The following is a 21,772-nucleotide window of genomic DNA, read 5'->3' on the forward strand; positions in this document are numbered from 1 at the left end:
AACCCCTATATGTACTCTACCAATCGTACACAACCTACGTCTCTTCCCCAACGATTATCTCTTCCCTTCTCACGTCCCTTCGTTTCTTAACATCCTCAATACGTCTCTTCGATCCCACCCACCCTATTTAAACCATGTCTCCAAGTGTCAGACACCTTCATAACCAACCAACGCCAAGAAACCCTATGTCGGCTGCATCCTCCCCCCCCCCCCTCTCTCTCTCTCTCAAGACTCCCTATGCAAACCACCACTATTTTTACAACTACTCCATTGCATAAAAATCTTAATTTTAAGACATGTACAATCCCTATATGTACTCTACTAATCATACACAACCCACGTCTCTTCCCCAACGATTATCTCTTCCCTTCTCACGTCCCTTCGTTTCTTAACATCCTCAATACGTCTCTTCGATCCCACCCACCCTATTTAAACCATGTCTCCAAGTGTCAGACACCTTCATAACCAACCAACGCCAAGAAACCCTATGTCGGCTGCATCCCCCCCCCCCTCTCTCTCAAGACTCCCTATGCAAACCACCACTATTTCACCAACACCGCCTTCACTACCACATATCGTTGTTGTATAATGCCTTGGAAACATCATGGTCACGTTAGTAGAGAACGGGTCTCTTTTAGGGGATTAGAGATGTTTTATACCATTGAAATGGTCGATATTAAAGAAATTATAGCAGAGATAAATAATTAATAATTACCATGTTTGTTTACTGCTTTACCGTGGTAATTAGCCATGTTGTTTCCATTATCGTTGTTGTATAATGCCTTGGAAATTCTCACAAATCATGGCTAGTCTTCATTATGTTCAATAATCGAACCTAGGTAAGACCTCAATGCCCCTAATTTCTTACTTTGATGTGGTTGTTTACTGCTTGATTGTATATGTGGCTATTTGTGTTTTATTTTTTCCAAATCTATGTCTTCGGTTGTCAATCAGTATAGCTATAAACCCTAAAGTGATAATGGAAACAACATGGATAGAGTGTATAGTTCCTAGATAGGAACCAAACGAGTCTTCTATACCTTCATCTCTAATATAATATAATGTTGACTACATTTTATATCTTACTTAAAAATTGAAAATATCCTGCTCAATTTTCCTAAAATCGAACATGCCAAAAGAGAATACGGCCCTTAGGTATTCATACCTCAAGCTTCCTCAATTATATAACGTTGTGATTTTCACCAATTATTTAAAAAAAACACCATTTAACATTAAAATGCAATGAGAAGGTTTCTAGGGTGTTGATTCAGTAAGCAAGCATCATCATCGACCTCTTAAGCATTCTTTGGGTTCTTGTAAGTGATCAAGTTTTCGTCTTTAGGTTCTTTTCTCTCTAGATCTAAGTTTGATGTAATATTTTGGTCCCTTCATATGGTTTTTATGGTTGGAAGAGATAAAGGCTTCAACTTTATGGCTTCTCTAAGTCCCAAGAGTATTACATCTCATAGATCTAGGAAGTTGTGGTGATTTGGGGACTTTGCATGAAATCTGTGTCATGTTGCATCTTTTAACCTAGATTTGGGAAAGGACATGCATGGGGTATTCATGTCCATAAAGTTTACATTTTTAGGGTTCATTAGGATCCCTAAAGTGCTTCTGGAAGTTTTGGGTTGAAGATTTCTTGGATTGAGAGCTTAATGGTTTAGCCATATTCTTAAAGTTGTCTTTTTGGACTTTAGAATTTAGATCAAGACTTTAAGGGGTTTCTTAAGGGATAAAATTGGAAACTTTATCCAATAAGACCTTGGAAAGGACCATATCTGAGCTTTGGAGCTCTTAAAATCAGAAAAAATCGAATTAAGCTCGATTGAGCTGTTCAGATGAAACACCCCGATTTTCAACCCAAAATTTTTCATATTTATTTATTCAAATATATCAGAGTATTATTACATTATGTAGAAACATGTTGTGAATGCACGTGTGCACAATCGATCATTGCCCTTCATATGAGTACCTGAAAACATTTATAAACAACTGGGTAAGCGCTAGACTTAGTGAGTTCTCCAACATACCATATATCACAATACATATACATGCATACAAATGGCCCCACCCAAGTTATATAATGGACCCCTGCCAAAATACCTAATAGGCCCCACCCAAACTACATGATAGGCCCCGCCCGACCTACATAACCATACATAGTGACTATATATCAAGTTTTACTAATACATGCACATGGAAGCTATATTATCGGCTCTACTTTATTGTGTCACACCCCCAAACCAAGGATGCCGGAAACGTCCGGGGGTGAAAGACTTCATGTATAGTATCACAACAACGTGTATAATAGTGCTAAAAGTAAATACAACCATCATAAATATAATTGAAAAAGTTACACCAAAGTATATGTTTACTTGATTCAAATCAATTACATTATGATGACAAAATGAACTGTTTAACGATTTATCGTTCCATCCTCAAAAAGCTGTTGATTTCCTGTTTCACTGAATTCCTGAGAATACAAGTAGTTTTGAAAAAGTGTCAACACAAAGGTTGGTGAGTTCATAAGCTTTTGATAGTAAGAGTTTGAAAATCGATCTTTGTATTGAATTGTATGTTACCCAGAAAAATCCAATATTTTCCTTATAAAATTTATGTGGTCCTAAATCCCAGAACCAATAATGAACAAGTATTTTCCATACTTAATGATATAACCGTGGTTTTAAATCGACATAAAACCCTTTTTAACCTTTCTACGCTGTATTAGAAAAGTCATAGAAAAATCATACAAAGTCGAAAACTGAATCCGTAAATTCTGAGAGTTCCTAAAATGTGTCTAGTTTATTCATAATTTTTATCATGATTTTTGGAAGCCTTTAACTTGTGTTAAAATGTTCATATTCACAGACTGGTCCAGATTTGTTCTTGAAATGATAGGCTGTTTTGCAAAAATCACCATAAATTGTAGAAAAATTGTGTGGAGATGTGCAAGTAGTCATTTTAAAACTAAGAACTGGGACTACTTGCACCTAAAACAATTTTGAAAACCAAAATGTTTAAGTTTTCCAAAACAGTCCGTGAATGGAGTCCAACTTTCCTGATGAAAGTTGTTGGAAAAGTTTAGTTATGTTCTTGGTGTTTTAACTTGTATTCCCCCCCCCCCCCTAAAAACATGAAAATGTAGGGGTATGAACTCACCTTGAGTGGTTTCAGTAGATGAGTGTTGAAGAAGAGTAGTGTTGAACTCAAGAACACTTGAAGGATCACTTGAAGATTCGAAGATCTAACATGAATGTGATGATGTTTGTGTAAGGAATCAATGATTTGAGAAAAAGGGAAGTGTGATAATCACAAGGAGGGTGATGATACTTACCGAGATGAAGGAGAAAAGCTGGAAAATGCCTTTGAAATCTCGAATTTGTGTGAGAGAATTTGAGAGAAAAGTGGTGTTTGATACTTGGTGGAAATGAGGGAAATGAGTGAAGTGAAGAGTGAGAGAGAGGATTTCCCAACTCCTTTGGACGTGAGTTGCTGGGAAATGAGTGGGATAGTACCATGAGGTGACTAGGAGTGGTGGGGAGTACAATAGCTGGTCAGAGGAATGGGTATGGGGGTGGTTGTTTCTGTCAAAGATTATGGCAAGATCCACACTCCACCTCAAGATCTCACTTAATAGATTTTATTCTTAAATATGAATTTCCCTAAAAATATGTTTAAATTATGAATATTTAGGGTCTTATACGTTAAAATATGATTTTTGGAGAAAATCCCGCGTTAAAATGATGAAAAACGGGCTTAAAACGTTAAAAATATTGAAAACCGGGTGAAAAAGGGTGAAATCTGAAGTTCAGGACCGGAGGCGCTAAGGCTCGGTCATCAGCAGTCTAAATCCGAAGCGGCTTGGTCGCATGACTGCGGTCCGAGGGCGAGATCTGATGCGGTCCGAGCAGCTACCGCGGTGGCTTCATCAGTAGGGAACCGAAGGCGAGGCTACTGTGGTCGGTGGTTGCGGCTCGCTAGCTGCGGCTAGCTTGTCTTGGCTCGCTGGCTGCGGCTTAGTCAAGGACCTCAGACTCGTTCTAGGTGGCCTCGGTTCCAAGAGGGGTTTGGCCCCTATAGAGAGGCTTCGGCCCTAAGAGGCTCACTTCCAAGGATTCTTCTCGTATCGAGTGGTTTTTCACCAAGTCAAGTGTCGGGATGCCCCAAATGATCAAAATAAATTCAAAAGAGGTTTTGAGAGAGATTTGGGAGAGATTTCACATACTTGGAGAGATTTGGGAGAGATTTCACATTCTTGGAGAGATTTGGGAGAGATTTCACATTCTTTGAGAGATTTCTCATAAGAAGAGTGATTTGGGAGAGATTTCACATACTTGGAGAGATTTGGGAGAGATTTCACATTCTTGGAGAAATTTCTCATACAAAGAGAGATTTGGGAGAGATTTCACATTCTTGGAGAGATTTCTCATACGAAGAGAAATTTGGGAGAGATTTCACATACTTGGAGAGATTTGGGAGAGATTTCACATTTTTGGAGAGATTTCTCATATGAAGAGAGATTTGGGAGAGGTTTCGTGTATGACACTTGTGAGTGTTTGGCTCCGCAACGCAAGGTTCGTAAGCCCGATTAAGCCATGTTTAAGGATCTTACACACTTCCAATGAGTATGCAACATTGTTTTATCGGTTTGGTTCGTGACTTACCACATTTTTAGGTTAAGGAAATCTAGATGTACAAACTTTTCAATTTATGATCTCTCATTAGAATATCGAGTTGTATAGTAATTACTTAAAGTAAGCCCTAGTACCCACGGGCTAATTGAGTCGACCGGTTTGACTTGTTGACTTTAGTTGACTTTGACTTGACCGAAAATTAACGGTTGTCACATATTGGCTTCTATGTCCTAACATACATGGATATATATTGTAATGCATAGTATAGTGAGATAACTCACCTGGACAATTACTCGGAAGATTGAGAACTTTTTGGGTAATTCTACTGGCGGATAACGCACCGAACAAGTATTAACCTATAATACTTTAACCTGTTAATTTCTATGATGATCTCATAATGAAAGCTAGATTATTTTCTAATACCAATGAATAGCAAGAGTTCTATTAAGTAAGGATCAGCCATGCGGACAGTCGGGAGGCAGGACCATTTAGGGTATAGTCTTTCTGAAATCCTGTTAGCCAACATGACCATTCTAGAGTAGGGATGAAACCGGGGCAGATATTAGCGGATACTACAATCTCCATCCCCGAACCCGATCTCCATACCATAAACCCATCCCCGCCTCCGATCAGCCTAATCCCTGTTGGGTACAAGGAACCCATCGGGTATCCATTCTTTATTAAAAAACTAAAAAACACTCTTAACAAGAATTTTCCAAAAATATTTAAACTACAGGAAGTTTTAATATCCACAAATGGCAAAGGCCAATAGAAAACTTAAAATCAACTCTATAACTTCTTTAACTTATAATGAACTCCCTCTCGTCCATTTTGTTAAACAAACAATGTGGGACTAAGATACCTCATTCCAAGTCCTATTCCCTCTATATACATGTTTCCATTCTTTCAGCTTATTTACTCATCCAATGTGAGACTAGTATTAATACCTTTTAAGTTTTAACTCAAAAGATTACTGAATGAAAGATGAGGCTGCAATATACACATAAAACAAAAATTTTTTGTATTCTTTGACAAAACTTCTAAGACATACACAAAAACACTTCATAAGAAAACTTCTTACAACACGTCTGTGACAACCCGAAGTTTGCTCCATCGCCGTAACCCGTTTCCGTCCATAAAATTCATCTTTTTCGAATTGTTTCCGTTTAAGTTTTTAAATTAAGTCATTATTTTTTAGACTTCCATTATGACTTAATTGGTATCCAAACACGCTAGAAACTCATGAAAACACCCCAAACTATTAATTAGAAAAATTTTAGTTTCAACCATATCGGGTTACGACAACTTAATCGGGTGCGACCAAAAGCCCCGCTTAACATCAGTATCGGGTAGAATTCCACCGTGTCTCAAACTTTAAGCATATATAAAGTTGAGAGAGCCTCATTTGAAGCCTTTTCCGCTCTCTCTCTCCCTACTCTCTCTCCTCAATCCAAGTTCTAGGTTCCAAAATCATCAAATTCAAGCTCCAAATCTTCAAGGTAACAATCCTAGCTCATAGTATAACATCCTTAGCCTTCAAATTCGTGATTAATATATGAAATAGGACCATTAGCATGAATTTACGGCCCTAGAATAGTCCTAGGCCGTGAACTCACATAAAATGGGTTTTTGAGCCTTAAAACCCTTCCAAATCACCTTTAGAACTTAGATATGACTTAGGGGCTTACCAAAATGGACTTAGAACACCTTGAACTCATCATTTAGAGTGTAAACATGAGTTTACGGCCCAAGCACATGCTTGGACCGTAAACACCATTTCTTGGGTAGTAAACTCATTTTAAGGTGTTAAAATGCCACTTAAACACCTCATAAGCCTTGGAATAAAGTCTAGAAGCAACCACAAACGAGTTAGAGGCCTTAAACTTGATGAAAACCACCCCCATAGGAGCTTACGGCCGTAAAACCCCCAAGGATAGGTTCATGGGCCATAAACTCCTATATCTTAGTCAAATGATGCCCTAAAACCATCCCAAGGCTTGTATAATGACTTAGAATCACTTGTAAATTACCTAGGACCACCAAAACATCAAAGGAAGGTGTGTAGGAGAACTTACGGCCGTAAACTCCATTAGATGGTCCATATGTTGGTTTAATCCATTCCTATACCTTAGATTTGATCCTAGCTAATTTTCCCAAGTGATATAAGACCATTTAGCACCATAGAACACCCCACCATGAGTTTACGGCCGTAAACTCATGCGAAGTGGGTCATTAGGACCGTAAACTCTCTTATGAGTTTATTCTTGAAGAGTAAACTCCATATCCAAGCCTTATACGTCCTTAGATGTCACCCGGGTCACTCCTAACACTTGAAATAGAGTGTTTTCGCGTCTCGGAGTGTATATTCTCAATTTAATAGTAGTTCAAAGCCTAATTAGATACAAATGTGTATCTTTTCATATTACATAGGAATCTCGCATGCGTTCAAGCCTCGAACTGACGTTTAGCACCCAAACCGACACGCTTCTCGACCGGTGAGTTCATACCCCTACTCTTTTTTCGTGTTTTTCAAATGTTTTCAGGGGGGAATACAAGCAAAAGTACAAGGAAATCTTGTACTCAAAGTTATTATTTCAGTTCAAATGTTTATATTATGTATGTTTTTAATATCGAAAACCGTATTAACTAATAATTCGAATTGTAGAGTTAGCTTTCAGACTAATCATAAATTTCTTGATAAAGTGTTATAATCTATGTTATATTTCATAATTTACGAAGAATTCATAATAATCATTAATTAGGATTAATACTAATAAGATACGCCCTCGGATAGTAACAGAACGATACGAAAGTACAGTTAGAAACAGAGCGAATACAAAAGTACAGTAGGAACAGAACGAATACGAAAGTACAGCTAGGAATAAAACGAATACGAATATGAATACGAAAGTATGCCTTTGGATATCGACAGAGTTTCGAAATATATACGCCTCTAAGTGTCTCCAAACATTCGAAAATACTGCTAAGTAAAGTAGATAATCAACATTCGAGTGTAGGATAACCAGGATATCAGAATACCTAACTACTACGACAAGTATGATATATACTAGGGCATAGCATTCCAAGCGAATAACTAACTCACATATAGGAAAATAAGGGTTTTTCCTGGGATAACGAAATGTTCCTAATCAAACCGTAGAATAAACATATAACTAACTCACATATAGGAAAATAAGGGTTTTTCCTGGGATAATGAAATGTTCCAAATCAAACTGTAGGATAAACAAATAACTAAACTTTACTTATAAGAAAATATGAGATTTTCTTGGATAACGAATTTTTCAGAAACCAAAGGAAACCTGTTTTTTTTACAAAAACTAAACCGCTTATGAACTCACCAGCTTTATGCTGATTTTCAAACTGCTTGTATTCTCAGGTCCGCATTAGACAGGTACCCAACGATCTTTTTGGCAAAGACGGAGTACGTAGAAGACTCGACATATATTTTGTTTATATATACCTATGTATAACACTTGTAACTCTTTACTTTCAAACAAATGTAATAATTCTATGTAATGTAATGTTTTGTGTTTACTACGCTTACTATGTACATTGGTTGCGATATACATGACGTCCTCTGCCCCGGAACGTTTCCGCCTTCGGTTTCGGGGTGTGACAACGTCAATCTATTATAAGATTCCAATTCTAACATTATATATTTTCTTAAAAACACTTCATGTTTTCACTTTTCAAGTGGATATAAAAAAGTTTTTTTTATAGTCGGTTTAATTTATTATTCTGATTAATAGAATTTAATGAGTTATATGTGTCATGTCGGCTATTGAAACTTTCACCAACATTAATGAAAATATATTTTTTTCAAAAATAGTTTCCAATAACTTTTACACAAAACACATAATATATTCAAATGAAATGTTAGCGGGAAAAAAAATCTTTCGGTAAAGTAACAAAGGAGGGACTAAAGTCATCCCATATTGGTCGTAAACAAAAATAAGATAAACCATCTTCATAAAAAGAATTCTAAGGCTTTAAATGTTCTTATATATATATATATATATATATATATATATATATATATATTAGACGGATGGATAATGTCCTACCAGTCCCCGCTTCGGGTATGAAAGTTAACACCCATCCCCGCTCCGTTACCCGTCTGGTAATACCCGCCCCGTTAGGATCGGGTACCCGAATCCACGGGTTAAACTTGCATCTCTATTCTAGATACAACTCATGTAAGTAGATCAATCAGTATTATAACGGGAATTGTTGACGAATCTAGCATTTATAGGTCCCTAATAAAGACTATGAATATAAATATAAGGTACACTTAAAGCATAGTAAGTATAGCCTAACTTATAGAGAGTTTTTAGGGAAACCGGGAGATTATACTGGCAGAACTCTGACTCAAGAGCTACTAGTTATCGGGCTTCTAGGGACCTCATGGCTTCGCTGAATACTAAAAATAAAGGAAATTATGCCAATTGCAAAGAATTTCGAGAGAGAAGGTTAGGAAAGGTGTGGGAAACAAATAAGCAGCAAGAAGTTATTTACACGCGGATTTAGGGGTGTGCATTGTGCACCCAACATGCACCTGGTATGCCGCACACATCGTTGGTCTCTAGGGTACCACGTGTCACTTTTTTGGTGCCCCACGTGCTGCTTCTAGAAGTGTGCGTCGTGCACCCGGCGTGCACTGCACGTCACGCAAAATGCATATTTTGTAAATTTCGTAACTTCTTTTATATGAGCTCTATTTTCGATGTTCTTTTTTTCCACGTATAGCTATCGATGAGATCTACAACTTTCGTTTAGACTTCTTCTGCTAATTCTCATTTTATTTTTAAAGTTATATTATAGAAGGCTTAGACTACATCTTCATTTCAAATTCATATCTTTTTTATACGACATTCGTTCTCGACTGTATTTATATCGATGGACTCCAATTAACGAGATCTTCAACTCTTTTTTAGAATGTTTTTTCCTAAAAATCGACCAATCTCAAACTCAGTTTCTGTGTTGCACAGTGTTACACTGAAACTACTAAAAATCATAATTTCCTTAATCGAAGTCAAATCGCTCTTTTCATCACCCCCAGGCTTGAAGACTCACGATCAACCCTTCGGTGGTTTTAAAGACTCACAACCATTATTTGACTGTCCTAAAGGAACCTAGTCATCCTCCTTCCTTCATATCTACTTATCACAATAGAACTTTGCTTTTTTTAACTTTTGAGATTATAATTGATTTAGAGGTCCTTAATCAATATTGTATGGGTGCTAAAGTCTAACTATATCCCTATGTTAGTCCATGAACGTTGAAATTCGATCTTAGTTTTCTATTAATCTTTATGCTTATAGACTAAAGGAATGACTAAACTAAATGCATAGTTTACCCTGAAGCCTAAAATAACACTGAAGAATTACCATATTCTTAGTTGGAATAGTCCTTTTTGAATGGTATACTCTTATGAGTTTCTAATCACACTTACGAAAACATTATATCCTTTGATGTCGATCCTACTGCTAAAATCCTTTGGCATGGGTTAACTAATTTCTTACTATGGTTGAAATCAAATTCCTGAGTTTGGTGTATCCCTTGAGCACTTGATGCTTTCTATGGTAAACTATGACGCCCATTATGTTCATGATGCTCTGTTACAAGGATATATCCTTTATTCGTGAAGGAATGAACCTAGATGGCTATTTGAGTCGTAGCTGGGAGTCTGGCTAATTTCTAAATCCTACTTAATGCCTGGAAGGAGATCTTAACTATTCCTTGAGAAACACTTCAAGAATTTCATAACTTATGGGTACTTTATCTGAAGACTCTCTTCTTCGACAACACTGAAACAACTTCTACCTACTTGCGACGCAATCTCTCCTAGACCTCGTTGTCGAAAGTCGAACTACTCTTCACACCTCTATCGTACAGGTCGATTCTCCCCTACTTGAGTTTAAGCCATTTATTTGCTGCTACTTGTCACTAATCAAGCCTAAGTGGGCCTTGTCTGCCCAATCCATGGATCCTCTTTACATTCAAAGAAACTCATGCTTGTCATATCCAATGACCTTCGATATTCCTATCACACTACTACTACTTGTATTCTTTACAAGTGACTTCTTTGAAATTGGATCAACACACATCGTATTGGAAATACACTAACACATATATGGTTGATTATCTTAATACTAGTAACAATATCTAAAATAAACATTTCATCTTTATTATAATATTGTCGTTGTACATTTATTATATTATCTAATTTCAAAAATGTATGCTAAAATGTTGTGCGTTTCTTCAAATTTGTAAGCTACCATTTCTCTTTGGTGAATAAGTAAATATTCCCATGCTAAATCATGTTCACTTATATTAGAAGTTTTTTCTTTATGTGTTCTCTTTTTAAATTACAAGAATTTGATATATAATCTTTATACATTTTGTTGTTATCACTTATACAATTATTATCCAGCAGTTGATTGCTACTGCTACTCTTTTCCTTGTTGCTTAGTATGAGGAGACACCTTGCCTTCTGAATAATGTATTTAGAGTATCCTCTGAAATTTTCCACAAGCAAGATTTCAACGTGCTCTGTTATCTACTCCCCATGGAGAGTTGTTATATTTTCAACTCATTCATGTGAACCAATCAACCAAACTCCCCTTTAGCAGTTTATATGATTCTTTTTTTTATCTAATGTGCAACTTTTAAACATGAATGGTTTGATGAATACAGAGAACGTGTGATTGAAGCTGAGCAAATGGTTTTGACAACTCTAAACTTTGAGCTGAATGTGCATCATCTGTATGCACATCTCACTTCCATTCTTAACAAACTAGGCCTTGCAGAGTCTTTTTTGGTAAACCTGGCATTCAGCTTAGTCAGTGACGGCTAAGCCTTGCCCTTTCCATCTACTTTTCACTTTAATATCTAGTATTTTTGAAGGTGGAATATAGATGAGATCTCTTCACAAAGTTTGTTGGTATTATTGAATTTGGAATAATGGTATGATTAGTTGAGTATGTTCCATTGATATTATTGGTTGGTGGTAACATGGTACTTGATGATTTGTGTTGCATGATGAAGTTGAGTTAAGTTGAGTAGTTTTATGCATTGCTTAATGATTTATTTATATTAACATATAATTGTAGGGGCAATAGAAGAGTACATACACATGTATGATTTTTGTTAGCTGGTGGATTCATAGAGTTTTATTTCTCATCTCATCTCATATGAAGTTGAAAGAGCAACGTGTTTGGATGCAATGCAGTTTTCAATGAAATTCTTTCCTAACTTGATATCATTCTGACCCTAAAAGATTTTTCTCCATATGGCGACCATTCAACTGATGTTAATGGGGGGAGGGGGAGTTACAATTTTTCACTCCACCCAAAAAGGTGGGACATAGACCTCCTCTGATCTCTTGTATGTGCAAAAGATGTGAACGCCTTCCTTATTCGTCTCATAAAAGTTGGATCTAGATTTCCTATCTTATTAGACCAGGCATCAGGGTGGATCTACTTCTCAAATTTTATTTTATTTTTGTGTAAAACTAAAATTACAAAAAACAAAAAGTTCTCTTTGTTTGTGTAGTTGATGTTCCTTGAACCACCTGCATGTTGCTTACCCTTTATTATTCAAGTGAAATAATCTTAGATGGTAGTTTTGGAGAGGATACCATTTTGTAGCTATTATATTATGATTATCCAAGTATATTTATTACTATTTACCGGCAAAAAAATATATTTACAAATTACATTGAGTTGGATTCATAGCTCTGCCATTTAAGCTGTATAAGTTTGATTTCATGAAAGTAGTAGGTACTGGTAAAGGAACTGTACGCATTTGGTGGTGTAACATATTATTAATAATATGTTTATAAGATTGGTTTCATGAATGTTATTTCTTTACCCACACATATTAGCATAGCAATACACCTACATTTCTTTGTGGACAACAAGTAGCAATAAATACCAAACTCTTGATTATTGTGCGTTGACATTATTTTCTTGTTGCCTAACAGTTGATGGATCTTTTTTAGAGCATAATTAACCGTAAAGAAAGAATGATTCAATCACATTTTATTATGCCTTGGTCATAAGGTTGTGTATTGTATAAGTCAAGACTTTGACTATTGTTTGTTCTTTGACTTTTATTATAGTAGTAATTTTTTTTTAGAATCACAAGGAAGGGAGAACAAATATTTGGATCAAAGAAAAACACTTTGTAGCATCTCATTTAGTGTTGCTTACGGTTTTTTTTTGGTTTAAAATAATAATGAATTTTGTTTAGTGTTTACATTTACCCAATAATATTTTTTTATATATATTTGACCATTGAATTTGTTTCATCAGTTTTAAAAAAAGTAATATCAACGGTTGTTATAGGTAATTTCATATGTTTTTTAACATGTGAAACAAATTTAATTGTCAAACTGTTAAAAAAGAAAGACATTGTTTCCTAAATATAATCAGGTTACAAAATTTCTTTATCATTTTAAGTCATTAATTCTTTCTTTTGATTTTTTCATATTATTTTTTAAAGGTGTTTTTTCATTTCTTTATTATTATTATTATTATGGTTAATGAAGCCTGATTCTTATTTTTTTTTTTCCTTTAGAGGTCAAAGAACACAGATGAAAAAAATGAATACTATCCAAATCAAAGATATATAGATGCAAAAAACGAAGTTTGTGCAACAAATATGAAAGAAGACGAATTCGCAGATGCAAAAATCAAAATCAAAATCTTAACAAAATGAATTCCCAGATGCAAAAATCGGAATCAAAATCATAACAAAACCCAAAATTTGAAATCGGGAAATCATGAAAAAATCCAAATCAAGAACAAAATCCATTATCTAATAATAAAAAGCAGAAATTGATATACTTTTTTGTGAGACCGAAGAACTCGAAGTATAGAAGGAGTTCATAGAGAGGCACTATAGAGAACAATTGGAACAACTTTTCAGCAAAAATTTTACACAAATTGAAGCTTCGATCAATGACATGCCACGTAGGAGCTCAATCGGTGGCAGGCGTAGAAGCTCAAAATCTCGGAGATGAAGGAGGTGTCTAGGGTTGGTTCTGGGACCGGAGAAGAAGTAACGATGGCGATGGTTCTTCATATTCGTAAGGAGGAAAAAGAGGCGGAATTAGTTTTAAATTTGGGGAAAAGGAAAAGCCACGTACATAAAAAAGTATATGATTTTTTAATTTTTTTTTTATAAAATTGAAAATTTCCATCTAAACAAAGGTAACCACTGAAACCGTTTGATTTTTTCATTTTTTGAAAAATGGTTTAATTAGAAGTTAAAAATGAAATTTAGTGGTCTAATATACCTTAAAAAAAAAAATTAAAAAAAAAAAAAAAAAAAAAAAAAAATAATAATAGTATGTCACCTATCATTTTACCTATTTGTAGATGCGTAAAAAGAGTTACCTCTCTTAAAAACAAACAGCCAAAATAAATATCTGAGAGTCGAAGAAAACACATATCTATCAGGAGTATATTCTGTAATGGCGGAAGATACGAAAAGACTAAAAATATCAAGCATGGCGGAAGAACCCGAAGACATCGACAGTGATGAAGAACCAGGAGAGGTGATCGAATCGGCTCCGCCTCTCACAGTCGGTCAAGAGCGTGTTTTCAACTCCACTGGCCTAAAAAAGAAGCTCCTCCGCCGTGGTGCTGGTTTCCAAACCCCTGAATTCGGCGATGAACCCACCGGTAAACTTACTTTCTACTCTCTATTCATAATCGAAAACAAAATTATTCTACTACTACCTCCGTCCCATCACTAGCGCCACACTTGGAAATGCCAAAGCAGGTGGTGCATTTGCCATTTATAATTTCTCGTAGAAACAAAGAAGCTTTTTGCAACATATAATACTATTGCTACCAAATTGACTATCATTCTCCCAATTGAATATTATGTTAAGCTAATAATCAATTGTTTGAATGGATTCAGTTCATTACGTGGGGAGTTTGGTTAATGGGACAACATTTATCTCCACTAGAGAAAAAGGGGAACCCTTCTCCTTCAAGATTGGCCAAGGTTAGTTGTTGTTCACCATTGTTGTTTTCCCTTTTCTGTAACAATGTGATGTGATCTCTCATCTGTTGTCTCTTTGGTTTGACATTCACATTCCCAATCAGGTCAGATATGTTCTGGTTTTGATGAAGCAGTGCTTACAATGAAGAAAGGGGAAATAGCATTGTTTACATTGCCTCCCCAATTGGGATTTGGAGTTTCAGGCACAAATGTTGTTCCTCCCAATTCCATCATTCAGTTTGAGGTAGAGCTTCTCTCATGGATCACAGTATTAGATGTCTGTAAAGATGGTGGCATTCTTAAGAGAGTAGTGAAGAAGGGGGAAGAAACAGGACAACCTGGCGATTTGGATGAGGTTAAAGGTAGTCTTTTGCACTTCTTCTTTTCCAGATTATATTAAGAAGAGTTTGTTAACTAACAAGTAACAACAAGTGATGTGAAAATACATCTAATCTGTGACTGATTTTGGTTAATGCAGTGAAGTATGTAGTGATGCTGCCTGATGGTGTTGTAATTACTGAATCACCAAAAGAGGGTGTTGAGTTTTACTTGAAAGATGGTAATTAAATAAATAATTATGTAATTGGTTTATTTTCATGTAACCAAATTTTTTTAAAATAATATGATACTGTCTTACTAGGTCATTTATGTTCGGCACTACCAAAAGCAATTAAGACCATGACAAGAGAAGAGAAAGCCGATTTAATTGTTCAACCACAGTGTAAGGTTCTATAAATATATATAATTGAAAAATGAAAATTGATAAATAATGTAACATTTTATGAACCACAGATGCCTTTGGTGAAGAAGGGGTTACAATTACATCACTACCCAATGGTTTCTCTCCAATTCCACCAAATTCTATGCTTCATGTTGCATTAGAATTGGTATCTTTCAAATCTGTAGTTGATATAACAAATGATTCAAAGGTGATTAAGAAGATAGTGAAAGAGGGTGAAGGTGCTTTCATTCCAAATGAAGGTGCTTCTGTTCTTAGTAAGTATATAATCATTTTGCATATATTGATTTTTTTATACTTTTTGTTTATTATTAATATTATATCTATTTTAGCCATTGTATTTTCTTCCTTTTTTTGTAGTTAGGTATACAGCTAAGCTAGAAGATGGAACTGTGTTTGAGAAAAAGGGTTTTGATGGAGACACTCCATTAAGCTTCATTACAGATGAAGGTTAGTCAGTCACATGACAGTTTTTTTTTTTATTATTTGTGCAAAAGACGTAAATACCCTCCACATTGTCATATTGCAGAACAAGTGATTGGCGGATTAGACCGAGGTGTGGCAACAATGAAGAAGGGGGAGCAAGCAATATTAAGCATCAATCATGAATACGGATATGGAAGCCAAGAAATAAACTCTGATTTGGCTGTAATTCCTCCTTTTTCAAATTTAGTTTATGAAGTCGAAATGATCGAGTTTGAAAAGGTAACTTATCATTCATAGTTTACCATAAGGTTGATTCCATATATGTATATAAGGGTAAAATGGTCATTTGGCAGGAAAAGGGTCCATGGGAAATGGATGTTCATGAAAGAATCGAAGCAGCCGGGAGGAAGAAAGAAGAAGGAAATATTCTTTATAAAAGTGGTAAATATCAAAGAGCAGCTAAAAAATACGACAAGGTAAAACCATTGTTAATTTTTTTTATTTATATAAATATAAATCATTGATAATGTATACATGTGGTGTTTTTAGGCAGTGGATTATGTTAGTGAAGAAGGGCAGTTTGGGGATTATGATGAAAAGGTTGTGAAATCATTAAGAGTTTCATGCTGGTTGAATGCTGCTGCTTGTAGCCTCAAACTAAATGATCACAAAAATGCAATCATCTTATGTTCAAAGGTAATCAATCATAAAACCATTATACTTTTTTTTTATCATCCTTTTAAAAAACAATTCCAAGTTTTAATTATTATTATTATTATTATTGTTATTATTATTATACAAGGTTGTTTCCAACAGGTGCTGGATGTTGAGTTTTACAATGTGAAAGCTTTATACAGAAGGGCACAAGCTTACATGGAAACTTATGATTATGAATTGGCGGAATTAGACATCAAGAAGGCCTTGGAAGCCGATCCACAAAACAGGTAAAACTATCAAATTTGGAGGTCATTTTAAACCTTTGTAGTTTCATTTTGGTTTTTGTTATTTTGTAGGGAGGTAAAGTCTATTCACAAGACTTTAAAGCAACTTCAAGCTGAGAGTAACAAAAGAGATGCTAAACTTTATACAAATATGTTTGCCCGAATGGCTAACGATTGTTCTATACAAACCAAGGTTTTGATTTTTCTTCTTTTTTCAATTAATTTTGTTTTCCTTTTTATAAAATACTTATATTTTTTTTCCATTGACATCAGTCAAAGTCAAAGTCAAACACTAATATTGAATGAACTGATGTGGCAGAGACCAAAGATTGAGAAAGTGGAGAAGAATGAGAAGGATGGTGTTATGGGAATGGAATTGGAAAAAGGTGACAATGAAATGGCTGTCGATTCATCTTGAAATTGTTGTATTTTGTGTGTGTGTGTGTGTTAGTTGATGGGTATTTTGATGCTAAAGGTGTTTGTAAATTTATGTATGGATCTCACAAGAAAAAGGCTCATTTTCCCCTTGTATCCATCCTTCTTTCTTGGTCTCTTTTTAAGATGAATCTCACAAGAAAAAGGCTCACATACATATTTAACATATAAGGTTTAATGGTTTATATCAAACATAATAAAAAAACAACACACTTCTTATATATATTCGATATCATTTTTTTTTTCATAAAACTATATATAAAGTTTACAATAACTTTTTAATCAGGAATATTCTATCATCGAGATTATTACAATGGTGTAATTATTTTATATTTTATTATGTAAACATAATAATTTGAGTTACTAAATTTAATAAGTATGGTATAAAATGGAAATATAATATAAGGGGACAACATTTTCCCATCTAATAATTAGCATTACGATAAAGTAATTATTTTATATTTTATTATGTAAACATAATAATTTGAGTTATTAAATTTAATAAGTATGGTATAAAATGGAAATATAATACGAGGGAACAATATTTTCCCATCTAATATTTAGCAAAACGAGGTTTTTGGCTTGTGTGAAGTGACGGAAGTTAAGATCTCAAATATTTTTTGAACACTTATGAATGATCTTGGATCTTTTGGACTTGAAGGTTGACATATTGTCCTTGTCCATTAACTCATGCAAGTTATATGGTCATCTAAGTCATTTTTGGGTATTAAAGTTTAGATATTTTCTTTGACTAATTTGACTTTTGGTCAAACTTGGTAGAATTGAGTGTTTGGTTAAGGATTGATCTTAGTTTGACATTAGGTAGTTTGTGTTAGTTGTTCGGTTGCTGAGATTACTGTTAAGCTTCTGCCGTTTAGATCGTGTGAGATTCCTCACTATACTCTATATTATAGTATATATCATTTGTAGGATAGGATGTGTTTATGTTTAATTGCTTATGGTGTTGGATTGCTAGTGTATATGTTTGATATGTATGTCAACATATTATGTGTTGAGTTGAGGGCGATCCAACTATTTGTTGTAGAACAATATACTTGGGGCAAAGCAACTATGTGTTGAAGGCCAGGACAGACGAATTTTATATTGAAAGCCAAAAAGGTCGGACCAGCTTTGTGCTGAAGGCAAAAGGGGTGGACCAACTATTGTTAAGGTTTCTATGCAACAAAACACATTGATCATGGCAGCGAAAACATATGAACATCATATGTGTTGATGCAACTTAAGGATCTAAGTTGCATACTAATTACAACTACCATATGAAAACATAAACAAGAAGGAAGAACTACATACCTCTTTTGCAGCTAGAGACCTTCGAGCTTGATACAATGTGTGTGCCACCTTGTTTGGATGAAAGGATCCAAACCAGAATCCCTTTCTTGGTTCATACCTAATGAACTCAAAGAGTAGAATAAAAATGACTAGGAGGTAGGACAATCTCACTAAGAGTGTGTCCACAATAGGGAGAGAGAAGGATGACGAATAGTCAAGCTAAAATGAGTAAGGAAGAATGAAATCCCTAAGATCTTATTTATAGCTTTGGATCCGTTCCTAGGTTTAGTACTCCAACCCATGTGGGATGGAATACCAATTTTGAAATCCCCTCTTATCCAAGAGAGATTTCGTCCACCCCTTACTCTTATAAGGGATCTAGAATATTCTTGATTAATCAACTATCGATTAATTGATATTCAATCCTTTAATTAATTAAACTGTTAATTAATTCCAAAATATTTTCCAATTAGTTTATAATTAATTATTAAACACTAATACTTAATAAACTAATTACTCATTTATTTATTCTACTTGATTTGAGTTTTGAGGGAAACCTAAGAAGACCTTGTCATCATTAGGAATATTATCAATAGTTAATTATATTGGACACTCTTTCCAACAACTATATGTGTGAAGGTTAAGGTGGAAAAGCTTTCTGCTAAAGGCCAAGGGGGTAAACCAACTTCGTGCTGAAGGCCATGTTTGTATGTATATTGTATTTTGGGAACTCACTAAGCTTTATGCTCATAGTTATGGATTAAATGTTTTTCTAAACTTATCGGATTGCGAAAACGAGACTATACACACATCATCATCAATTTTATGATTTGAGATTCCACAATGCTTTCCCAAACTGCGAACTAGTGGTCCCGATTCGATGTGTGGGGTAACGAACAAGATATTGGACCAATAATGATACAATAATTATGAACATGTTCCATGGAATCCAAAGGGGTGATAATAAATAGACAACAAAAATGCATGCATGCTAACGTCCTAGGTTAAATGTTATGCTAAAATAAAAGCGAAAAATAAAAAAATAAATTCTTTTTGGAATTTTATAAAATAAAAAAATAGTTGCAAATTAGGTAAAGACTACTACTATAACATTCGTATTTTGGTAAGTTTCCCTTTTAGCCCCTTAATGAAAAAACTTTACATTTTGGTCCTTTAGTTAGTACGTGGGGCGTACTCTAGAAGTACGCTTGATGAACCAACCCATATCCAGATCACGAGACTCATCCACATACGCGGGGTGTATGTAAGAGTATGCATGGCTTGGACACGACCAAATTTTTAGGGTTTATATGCCAAAAAAATTAGAAAAACGAAAAAGAAACAAACCTGATCAGCAAGTAATGAAAAATTTTAAAGTTCTTGTGTTCAAATGCCTAATATGCTTATTCTTTCATCTAAATTAGATTAACATTATTTCTTTTAATTTAAGGTTTTGGGAACAACCCAAGTCTTCAGATCAAGACTTACCTTTATTTGCTTTGAGAGTGAGCTAGAAAGAGGGAATAAGATCAATACTACTCCTCTAGATACAAAAGCAAAACATTATCATTTGAGTGATCTCACTTTTTAATGGTTTCGTCATATATTTTAACGTAGGCAAAATCAATGGCTTGTCAATTGTCGCTTAGTGCGGATAATGTGAAGTGCGATTAAATACAATAAATGACAGAAAAATAACTTGGATTGTAAGTGTTATGGATCTGAATAGCATTCCGTAAAGATACAACTTTCTAATTTTAACCTTCTTTGAAACCAAATTACCATAAAACTTCATGTACAAAACCCTTAACAAAGTTTTTTCCAATAAACCTATAGCCAAGGTTGTAGAACTCGTTACTCGGTACCTGCTCGACCGACTACCGAGTAACGAGTTCTCGGGAGTACTTGGGCAGTACTCGGATTCAGTAATTCATGTAGAAATATTTTTAGGGACATTATATATGTCAAAATCATAAGTTGATAGAAATATACAACAAAATTAAATACATGTGACTACACAAAAACTGAAAAACACATAATGGTCTCACTTCGTAAATAATTACTGAAAATTTAAGATGTATATACGTAGTAATAATCACATGGGAGCGTGTTAAATAATAAATCATTAATTATATTATACATATTAATCACCGAGTTGACCGGGTTTTACAACATTGCTCAGTTCAGTAAGGGGCCGATCGGGAAGTACTCGGGATTTTGCAATTCGCATCGGTAAGAGGCCGAGTAGCGAGTACTCAGATGAGTAATCGACCAATTCGACGAGTTTTACAACACTGCCTATAGCTGTTTCCAGAATCATTCAATAGGAAGAGAAAGGGTTGAAGAACATGTCACGTAAAACTATAAAATAAACATCAATGAGAAAATAGAACGCAAATGATCAATAAAATATCTGAGAGATTATAAAAGCGATGACAAAGAAGCACATACCTTCTATTGCGTGAGATGTGGCCGACGACTGTTAGGGTTTGAGAGAAGGAGAGACATTGCCAAAAATATATGGATTAGTTCCTCAATTTATGTGATTAACAAAAACTAGAGATGACAAAAAACCCCATACCCGATGGGGAACCCGAAACTCGCACCCGTTTTGACCGGTGAATCCCTAAGTTGACCGGGGATGGGGAATCCCCGAATAAAAAGGTGGGGATGGGGACCCCGGTATATATTAATATATAAATATAATACAAAACATATATTTATATTACAATTTACAATACATAAAATCTGATCCAAGTAGCCTAACTCATTATTAATTATTTGGTTGAAATTATATATATATATATATATATATATATATATTTTCTTTTATCTAATTTAAACTCATGTATAATTTTTGTATTTTGTTTATCTATTTTAACTCAAATATCACTTTGATAATTTTTTTTTCTACTTGAATTTTCATGTATGTATTTAAATTTGGTAGAAAATTTGTTTATATTTTTTTATGAAATCTATGGATATTTTTGCATTTTGTGAAATCTTTAAATTTATGATGGTAAAATTGAAATTTAGAGTTTTTCTTTATGTAAAAAATTTCACGTTAAAATAGAAAAATAAATCTCCGATTCCCGGTTGGGGATTCCCAATCCTCGTTGGGGGTGGCAATGAGGGTTTATTTATATTCCTCAATGGGGATGTGGATGGGGATGTAGATTGGAATGAGGATTCGTGGATGGGGTTGGGGACTGGTCCCGTGTAATACCCGCCCCCGTTGCCATCTCTAACAAAAACAAAGAATATAAAGA

At 34.7% G+C, this 21,772-nt stretch overlaps 1 protein-coding gene across 4 annotated transcripts; it reads left to right on the top strand.

Moving 5' to 3' along the window:
• Window positions 1-14,091: 14,091 nt before the first annotated feature.
• Window positions 14,092-17,309, top strand: LOC145076771 (70 kDa peptidyl-prolyl isomerase-like). Of its 4 annotated transcripts, none has more exons than XM_079022563.1 (13): window positions 14,094-14,347; window positions 14,589-14,675; window positions 14,777-15,034; window positions 15,151-15,231; window positions 15,313-15,393; window positions 15,465-15,668; window positions 15,772-15,861; window positions 15,941-16,116; window positions 16,191-16,313; window positions 16,387-16,533; window positions 16,654-16,781; window positions 16,851-16,971; window positions 17,098-17,309. In XM_079022563.1, the coding sequence occupies exons 1-13, from the start codon at window positions 14,137-14,139 to the stop codon at window positions 17,194-17,196; spliced, it is 1,806 nt and encodes a 601-aa protein (XP_078878689.1). In that variant the 5' UTR covers window positions 14,094-14,136; the 3' UTR covers window positions 17,197-17,309. The 4 variants fall into 4 exon arrangements, 3 of the variants coding, with proteins under 3 accessions (XP_078878689.1, XP_078878690.1, XP_078878691.1); XM_079022564.1 differs by having other exon boundaries at window positions 14,195-14,347; window positions 14,782-15,034; XR_013692800.1 differs by lacking the exon at window positions 17,098-17,309 and having other exon boundaries at window positions 14,092-14,347; window positions 16,640-16,781.
• The last annotated feature ends 4,463 nt before the right edge of the window (window positions 17,310-21,772 follow it).

Source organism: Lactuca serriola, chromosome 9 (assembly GCF_051521515.1).
Source record: "Lactuca serriola cultivar US96UC23 chromosome 9, Lser_US96UC23_V15, whole genome shotgun sequence".
Lineage (NCBI taxonomy): Eukaryota > Viridiplantae > Streptophyta > Magnoliopsida > Asterales > Asteraceae > Lactuca > Lactuca serriola.